We start from the raw sequence: 9,702 nt of genomic DNA on the forward strand, positions 1-9,702 counted from the left end.
TGGCCGCCCACCTGCTTTTCCCGGCCCGACCTCCCCTCTGCCGAAGCGACTTGGTCAGACTTCCAGACTTAAAACGAAGTCGTTTATTTCAATTTTGCTTTCACATTATGTTCCGATACAATCAAAACTCCTGGACGAACCTCTTGAATAAAAGTCCTGCGATGAGCGCGATCACAAGTCCCCGGCGCCCGGTAATACCGCCGGCGCAGACTCGGGATTCAGAGGAGGCGGAATAAAACAGACGCAGCTTCGGAATCTGTGAGCGGACGGTCCGGAGGCAGAGGCGTGGGAAGCGTGACGAAAGGGCAGAAAGGTTCTGGCTCCTCGAGTTGGAATTATTCCTGATGCACTTGGACTGCGAAAAGCCTTTTTCGCTTCCAGGCCGGCTGTCGGGCCTCGCCTAGCAACATTTCAACCATATTTCTTACGTTTGCGCCAAAGCAGGGAGCACAGGGCGGAATGCATGGTTGGCCCTAGGCCCGCGCAGGAAGGAGCGAGGGCCGACACTGCCTTAGCCTTTCTCGGCTTGCACGCCGCCAAGTCCCCTACACCTCTGAATCTCACCCTTCCGCACCCCTGCCCCCAGACCTCGCAACTAGGGGAGGTGCGTAGTTTAGAAAGCTGTTTCAGAAAAATAAAAGTTCCACTTGAACTTTATTGGATTAAAGCAAAATTAAATCTTGGCTATTCACAGGTATGTTACAGAGGACGAGGAAGCGTCCCGAAGAACCTCCTGGCGTTTAGTGGAGCCACAGAACACTAGGGCATTGACAAGCATCAGAACATCAAGCAGCCTTAGATTTCACGATCACTCCAAATGGGACATAGAAATACGGAAATACAGCCAGTTTCCACTGGGAACAGTTCTTCGTGTACAAATGATATATATTTATATATATATATATATTTCTTTTTTTAAACCAGTCACCACTAAGGTGAGTCCTTTCTCTGCTAACAAGCAGCCGAGGATACATACAAAGTACCTTCAGCTAATTAATTCGAGCGGTGTTTTAAGAGCAGTACTTGCCAAATTAAAACTACTTCCCCATCCAAAAAAAAAAAAAAAATCCTTCCCCCCTCTCCAAAATAAAAAAAAAAGGGGGGGGGGGAGGGACATATCAGATTTCAGCGGATGAAAAGATTAAGAGCGGGACTCAGAGGAGGAAGATATTTCACATTATACAGTGAAATGCAAAGTTTCTTTTATATAAATTGTAGGGAACATGAACACGGGGTAAGAAACAGTGACAAGGCAGTCTGTCTTTCTTGATTACTGCAACTGGAGTTGGGGGCGAGTTTATTTTGGAAATGGGAGTGCGCAGAGCTAAGCGGAATTTACTTCTCCTAAAGAGGAAATGGACTAAGTTGTCCAACCGCCGGGCTGCGCTTCGTTTACCGGATACAGCTGGGGAACAAGTAGGAAGTTTCAAGTCGTGCCGCTTTCTCGTCCTCTAAAGTTCAGCCTCTTTATAATTTTCCCCTCCTGCCTTCGCCCTCTCCCTGCCTCCATTCCCGAGATGAGCCAGTCAGAGGGGAAATACGAGGAATCCGGAGAAGGTCGAATACTTCCAGCCCCCCATCAAGTTTCCCCGCTCCAGCTTGAGGTATGCTCGGTCGCCTTTCTCCATCTGGATTAGAACTCCGTTGCTGGCGGCCTCCCGGGTCACGTCCTGGTCACCAGCGAAGGCTGAAATCACCGGCCACCCGTTTAACATGAGGCTCACCTGAGAAAGAGAAAGGCCGGCTTCAGAGGGGCAACCCAGTGGGGTACCGAAGCGTAGATAAAATAGCGAACCTTCACCACTTGGCTGACTGACGTAAAGCTTGGAAGCAGGGGGCGGCGGGTGGGCGGGGGCGGAAAGAAACGGGGCTTTGTAATTTACTACCGAGGGCCCAATGAGGCGAAGGCGACCCATCTGGGTGACAGAAAGGGTCTGCTCCCCAAACGGGAGTAACTTTCACTTCTTGGGCCCGCCAATCGAACCCTGACGGCGCTCTTTTATCCGGTTTAGTGAACCCGTAGGTGGCTCAGGCGCCCAGAGACCTTCGGCCCTGCCCTCCCCGCCAGCCTCAGAGAGAAAGTCAGACAACTGGCGCTTCCGGGAACACAAACAAATACAAACAAAAACCCTGGCTCCTCCCGATTCCAGATGCCGGGACACAGCAGAGATGCATCGGAGTAGCCAGGCAAGATTTCGGCAGATGAGAAATCTCTCTCAGAGCTGCACTCCGTGTTTCATCCCCAAACTCCGGGCTCAGTTTTCGTCCCAGATCCAGCCTTGCCCTCCACCGCCTGGCTTTGCCCTTGCGGTGGCATCAGCAGATAAAGGCCCATGGCCCTCTCCCCAGCCGCGCGTTCTGCCTTCTGTGTCCGCCCAAAGCAAACCTGAAAACCTTTGGGAACCCTGGAGAGCCAGTGAGTGCTGGCTGGGGCAAGGCTGGAGCCAGGAGGGTGTGGTACTACGCCCCTCCCTTTTCTCTCCACCTTTCAACTGATATAGTTAGGCGCTACTTGTTCAGAAATCCGGAGTGGGTCCCCAGAGGGACGCCAGGACTCCCCCGGAGCGTGGCACTGAAGGCAAGCGCACAGGTTTCTCGCCCGCTTCAGAGCTGGGACAGGAGTCGGGGATACTGTCCGTGGTGCTGAAGGAGAGGATCCGCGGAAAGCTTCCGGAAGCGGGAACTGTCTGGGATGCTAACAGAAACTCTAAAGAGAAATCCCCGGGCTTCCGTAGCGGGAGGACCTCTTTGGAGGGTCCCACAAGGCGGAGGCAGAAAACTGTGCCTGGAGGTGGTTTCAAGAACCCATGACTGGAAAACAAGGGAGAGTCCAAGCCAGAGAACCGTGAGGCCCTGCTACCCGTTCCTCCAAGCTGCCTTGGGCACATGCGGCTGCCCCTTCTATTTCCCACCCACGCCGGGCCGACTCACTCCCGCGGCCAGTAGCCCCCTACCGGGGCTGGGGCCTGGCCCTGAGGCGGAAGCTGACCTGGATGGTCTGTCTGTTGTAGACTTTTACCACGTGGAAGTTAAAACTGTAGATTCCTTTGCGCGGGGCGATGAAAGTGCTGCGTTCTGAATCAAAGTTGTTCCCGATGTTCACTAGTACCTATAACGAGACGGGAACGAAGGGGAGTGGGCAAGAATCTATCTGAACTCTTGTCCCCACGTTTCCGCTGAGACCTCGGAGAGGGTCGAATATCTACCTACTACCTCTCCCCCAACCCCCACCCATCCAGTCTTCCTGGAGCACTCACCTGGTCGAAGTAGATGATCATGGTGCGATTACTCATCTCGGACGGCTCGTGGTTGGTGCTTCTGATGGCAGAGAAAGCCACCTTGGCGCTGCCGGAGCGCACAGAGATGCCCAGAGCTGTGCCCGTAGGATCGGACGTAGGATTGGAGTCGCAAACCACCAGGCACTTGCCTTCTAGCACGATGGGCTCCGTCTCGTTCTGCCCGCGGGCCGGGCCCGCCAACCATGCTGCCCCCAGCAGCAGCAGCTCCACGACGCCCAGCATCGCGGCGCCGGCGCCCACCCCGCCCCCCACCCCGGGGGCTGCCTGCGCCAGCCGCCCCCCCGCCCCAGCCCGGCTCCGAAGCCCCCTCCTCAGATCCGTGTTCAGCTCTGCCGACGCCGCTCTGGACACTTCGGGTCTTCCTGCACTCCTGGGCAAGCGTGCCCCTCGAGCGATGCTCCCGGAGCCCCGCCCGGGCCTCAGGGGTACCGTGGCTGCCCAGCCGCACTTGGATGCATAGCCGCTGCCGCTCGATCCCCGCTGATTCCGCCGTCTCCTGCCCGCACCGGCCGCTGCCGCCGCCGCCGCCGCTCTGAATTATTGATGCAGCCGGCGATGCAGCCGGAGCCGGCGGAGAGCGCGCGCCGGGCACAAAGGCGCGGACCGCGGCCTGGCCCCGCCCCTACCATCTCCCTCCCCGCCTCCCTCTCCAGCCCCGCCCCCGCACCGGCAGAAGCTCCACCCCCCGACCAATCCTGGTGCGCCGCGCTCCCCGCCGAGCCAATGACGGCGCTGTCCGCGCGCGGCCACCTGACCCTGGGCGCCGTTGTTATTAGGCGAGGCGAGGCCGGCGGCGCGCGGCAGCAGGGTTGGGCTCAGGAGGAGAGTCGACGGAGGGAGCGAGGGCCGGGAACGCGCGCGCGCGCGCCCGCGTTTCTATGCCGTCTGCGGCGGCCACTCGCTCTCTTGTCTCCCGCCTCCCGATACGGTCTTGTTCAGCCCCCTCAGCCCTTCCGCCCTCCTCCCTCGCCGGCCCTCAGGTAGGAGGCGGCGCGCAAGCCCAGGTTCCGGAGTAGAGTCGCCAGAGACCGAGAGACGCGCGAGTGTGGGCGCGTGGGGCGGGAGGGGAGCGCCCCCCAGTGGGTAAAGGGGTGAGGGGCAGCGGACGCGCGGGTGAGCCTCGGCAAGCGGGCCGACCCGGCGGCCAGGCTTCAGGGCGCGTGCGTGCGTGGTGGGGCGGGGCGTGCGCCGAGGCCTGGGTGCAAGGAGGCGCACGTGCAGCGGCTGGGAGCTGGCGCCGCGGGGCATCGATGCCAGTGTCCACATCCTGGCCTCGCGGCCGAGAGTATGGCGCTGGGCCGGCCGTTCTAGCCCGCTTCTGCGGGTCGCGGAGTCGGATCGAGCGAGCACTCATTTATTCTTTATTTCACTTATTCGAGATAGAGCATTGAACACTCGTGGACGCGAAGTGCCAGGCTTCCAGGCGCTGAGAGCATAGTGATGAGCAAAATCGGACGAGGCCTGCCTTCGTGCCTCATACAGTCTAGTGCAGGAGGCACTGGCAAGTACAGTGGCATCGCAGACAGGTTCATTTCCCTGATACCATTTTTATCTTTTGCACTTAAAATTTTATACTTTGCATCGGCATTTTATTTACTGTACACCTTTGTGGCATGTTCTATCCACGTGTACTTACGTACTATTGCCTTGCATATAGACACCAAATCTTGTGATTTATGGGCGAGTTTTCAAGGGTGATTTTGAAATTTCAAGGCGAATGAATTTTTACCTCACGCGTTAACTTAGAGCTTTACACAAACGTGGTCAATACAGTAAAACACAGCTTTGCTAAGTGACAGAGAGAGGGGAGCTACAGAGGTGGTAAGAGGAAAGGCGTGGAATGCAGGCCGTTAACCTGCCATTAGGTGGAAGCTGGAGGGCGATCAGACCTCTCTGTCAAGTCCAAAGCAAGAGGCTTCGGACCCGAACGAGAGGCGAGCGGGAATGCTGCCCTCCGGAGCACCTGGCGCTTGGGTCCCCGCCGGGCGACTTTGAACCCGCGTGCTCTGCCAAACCAAAGCAGACGTGTGGCAGGCGGCGGCCCGGCGCGAGCTCGGGGATCTGGACAAATCTGGATCGCGGGCTGACAGCACCTCCTTTCGGTCTCCCGGCTCGCCGCCGGCGAGGTCTGCCGCCGCCTAGGGCAGGCTCTCCCCTACGCAGGAAGACTGCTTTGGAATAGCCAACAGCCGCACATTTCAGCTTTGTGTCTTTGAGACTTAGATGGCTGTTTAAAGACTCATCTGGAGGTACCCATCTCGGAACCTCGCCTCTGTTGGGATGCCTGCTGGGGTCACTGGGTTCGCCCAGGGGAAAGAGAAGGGGCGGGGGAAGAGGCAACAATTCTATCTCAAGTTAATTGACAGAAAACTGTTTTTTCAAGTCAAATCTGTTTGAGACATCCCCAGAAAGCGTTGCCAGCTGTGATTACACCTAATGTGAGAGCATGAACTAATTTAGGAGGTGAGATCTGAATAATGACACTGTACCCTGTATAGCCGCGAAGCCTGGCAGCCCCAGCAGTGGAGGGTACCTGGCGAAATACCCGTGTAGAATCAACAGCATGTGCTCAGTGCCCGGGGTCTACACACTCCGATATTGCACAGATTTTTACTGAAACCTGTCTGGTGAGGAAGCCCGTTCTCATGGAGCTCACAAACAGGACTGAGATTATCTAGAGGGAGATGGTGGGTCTCCAGCCTTCTCTTCTTTTGTGGGGGAGGCTCTAGTGGGCGTTGCCCAAGCCTAAACTGCCATCCCTATGCCACTGGGGATCTTGTATGGCCAGTCTCAGCCTACCTGCATCCCAGGCCTACCATTCTAAGGGCCTGCTGGATCGCTTTCCTTTAGATATCCTGCAGGCATGTTTAACTGACCCATACTTTGTCTCCTTCCGTTTGTCACCCAAACTGTCTCTTATCCTATGTCAGTGACGACAGGTACCACCTAGAGAGCCCCACATCTAACTTGACTCTACTTTATGTCCTATTTGTTTGAGTCTGTTTGGGCCTAGGATACTGCAGAAGCTTCCTAATTTATCATTCAGGGAATTAATATAAGGATCACTCCTGGCTCTGCTATAAACTGTTTATTCTTTCATTTGATGGATAACAATTCAGTTCTCTGAAATATGTAATCCCTGCTTTTCTTCCACCTAAGGAAGACTTCCCTGACCACCATATTTCAGAATGATCACTGGCGTTGCTTGTCCCTCTTCCACATCCTATGTGTTTAAAAATAATGAATTTCATGTTAATGGATATATGCTTTCCTGAATTGTGAGATGAAATGTGATAATGTATAGGCGGAGGAGAAACTTGAAAAGCAGTAGTGTTTATTGTAAATATTGTCACATTGTTACACTCAGGATTCTCTTAGCTGCAAGTGACAAAACCAATTCAAACTGGCTTGAGTATAAAGGACTTCACTCATTTGATGAAAAAGCCTACAGGTAGGTCTTGCCTGTTATAGCATTGTTGGCTCCATCAGGCAAGGTTATCAGGATCTGTTTTCTAGTTTTGACTTAAATCCCAATAGTTCCTCTGCCAACTCAGAGCAAGGAAAGGATAACACTGTTTCTTCAATATTTTCTGCTAAAGTTGTAGAGCTGTTCTTACAGGGGTGTCAGTCACTTGCCCCTCCCCGAATATGAAGAAGAGACTGTTCCGTTGACTAAGCTTGGATTCATATGTCATCCTACAGAAAGGGGTTTGATGTCAGGTCCACATTATCTGGAGTAGAGGAGTTCTCCAAAGAAAACATAGAGAAAGCACGCTGGGCAAGCAGGAACAATACATGTCTATTTTAGTCCCTCTCAAAGGGTCAACTGCAATATATGTCATCCCAAAAGAATAGTGATGAAGAGTGATGAAGTAGCCAGAACAGTATGTATGTGTTTATCTTGGTCCTTTGGGATCCTCAAGATTTCAGCTAAACCTGCCATGAGGTACTATCAACACTGATGTTACTGAAGGGTTTGTTTTGAAGTCTGAATGCACTTTGAATGGTAGAGCTGTGAGAAGTATAAATAACTAACATTCTGTTTTAAAATATTTCTGTGGCAGCATTTTGTTGTGTTTTTTTTTTCTCCTTTTCATTTCTTAGGCTCCTAAAAAATGAAAATCTACTTTGTGTATAGGTATGTAAAATTCCTCATTATTCATTGATTAATGAAAACAAATGAGAATTTGAGCAATAAAAAATGAAAGAATTGAGTCAGGTCATGTTTGAAATATTAAGACTAGAGGTTTAACTTGTTGAGGCTTTTCAGGTGTTGAAACGTTGGTAAAGCATTATAAAATCATCTGTCTGAGGCTTTTAAAGCAAGGTGTTAGAGAGATTTGGGGAATGTCGAGTTTGCAAATAATGAATTTGTACTGTTGCTGTTAACCCTTTACCAGCTGCCCTAAATGCAGCTTTATGTTTTGGTAAAGTCCAGGCTTGTTTCCCCATCCACACTCTGAATTTTTCGTCACAGTACATTTTAATAAAGGAATATAACAGCTATCTTGATTCCTCTACCCCTACCCTGGAGGAGAAAAAAAAAAATAAAACCCCCTATTGTTAAAATGAGAGCATTTTCAGAAAAGAGGGAATATTGTGTCACAGGATATGAAACAAACTCATCCTTTTATTAGCTCAAAATGGGTTCTCTAATGTTTATACACATCAGATAGCATTTCATCTCTTTTAGCCTTGGTTCAAAGGCCCAGGCAGTACCATTTCCTAGCATTTAGTTCATTTGCCCATAAAGCAGAAGAGAAAGGCTATTTTGTTCTAAAGAGTGTTAAATTTAGGATTTCAGTGGCCAAGGTAATTTCAAATTAATATTTCAATCTAGACTATAAAATTTGGGAATGATTCTAAATTAAATTAATTCTAAATTTCAAAGTATGAAATATTTTTAATTTTCACCAAACCCTTGGTCTTCCTGCATATATGTCTTTTGGGGGGCTATAGAGATTCATTTTGGATGCAACATTTTTGCTGTTTAAATTTAAAAAGTATGTTACAGAATTAACTTTGTAATTGGACACTTTCATTCAATGCATAGAAATGCAGAATTATTTTTTATTGAAGACTAAGTTTGTGGTAACACTAATTCTTTAAAAAAAAAAAAAAAAACTCTGATCTTAAAAAAAAAAGAATATATTCAAAATATCTTTAGCTCTTTAGTTAATACCAAATTATGCATTTCCCTAGCCATTGTCATCTGCTAAATTGAAAGATGCTGTCATCACCTCTAAAATGATGCCTTGAATCTGCTGTGGTTGTGCTGGGTAGCAATTTTGTATAAAGCTGTTATTCACATGTATTACATTAAGGCCAAAGGGGGAAGAAAGAAACATAAAATTATGTAATCCTACAGAACTGCTCTTGAGAGAGAAACCACATAGGTGATATCAAACACTAGTTGTTGGAATTTTTCCAAGAAATAATTATCTGTGTGCTTTTTGGGTAGTGATTACAGGACAAACGAAGGTTCGGCCAATTCAGCAAATATTTATCGAGTGCATGAAATGTGCGAGACACTGTTTTAGGGCCTTGGCTACTGCAAAGATGAATCATCCATGATCCCTGTCCCCCCCACCCCAGACTTCATGTTTGACAGTGGTCAGGGCTGCACCCCAGGGAACCTCCATTTAAGAACTTTTGGTTCTGCTGAGAAGGCTTCTTAGTATGTGTTCTTACAGTGTAGCTTTGATTAGTCTCTGTCTTTGTTTACAGTTGCCTTATAACCAGAAGTTACACAAAAATTATGCGCATGTACAAAATTAATAGATTAGAGAACATTCAAACTAAATACTTCAAGTTTTACTTCAAATGCATTTGACATTTATCAAAGAAATGATGAATGCTATCATCTGTGGGCGGCTGGATTGACTTTTGGGAAAAGTTATCACCAACTTTAATAGGGATCTTAGGGAAATTTCCCAGATCTTGACAGTTGTATAAAGATTTCCTACAGTTCAGAAGGCTCTCAGGATAGAAACAAAGTCTGCCAACTGAAGGGCTTGTTGAACCAAATACCTCTGTGTTACTAGGAGGTAAACGAAAGGAAGGATTTAAATAAAACTTGAAGAGGGGGAGGAGTGCAGAAGAACAAGAGGGTTTTGTATTTTTTTTAAACAAATTATTTTCCCAAAATGGTATTTCCTGGTAGACTTCTGAGGAATGAGATCAGAGGCTCACACTTCATTCTGCCACCCGGAGTCACACCCCAGGGACAGTGACGTAATTGAGTTTCCTAGTGTTTTTGCCACCCCGCCCCCGGCCCCCAGCCCCTCCCTGGAGCCATTCCCTTTCCTCCTGTTCTTGCCCCTAAAAGCTGACTCCTTCCAACTGGCTTCTGGTTTGGCCGGCAGAAAGAAGGCACAAGTAGGGGATCAGAGATGAGGGAAGA

At 50.0% G+C, this 9,702-nt stretch overlaps 1 protein-coding gene across 1 annotated transcript; it reads right to left on the minus strand.

Moving 5' to 3' along the window:
- Nucleotides 1-917: 917 nt before the first annotated feature.
- On the minus strand, nucleotides 918-3,521 carry CBLN1 (cerebellin 1 precursor). Its single transcript, NM_001195052.1, is given in 3 exon segments — nucleotides 918-1,724; nucleotides 2,990-3,109; nucleotides 3,258-3,521. Coding segments are annotated over 3 exon segments (582 nt in total). The 3' UTR covers nucleotides 918-1,526.
- Nucleotides 3,522-9,702: the final 6,181 nt, after the last annotated feature.

Source organism: Bos taurus, chromosome 18 (genome assembly GCF_002263795.3).
Source record: "Bos taurus isolate L1 Dominette 01449 registration number 42190680 breed Hereford chromosome 18, ARS-UCD2.0, whole genome shotgun sequence".
Taxonomy (NCBI): Eukaryota; Metazoa; Chordata; class Mammalia; order Artiodactyla; family Bovidae; genus Bos; species Bos taurus.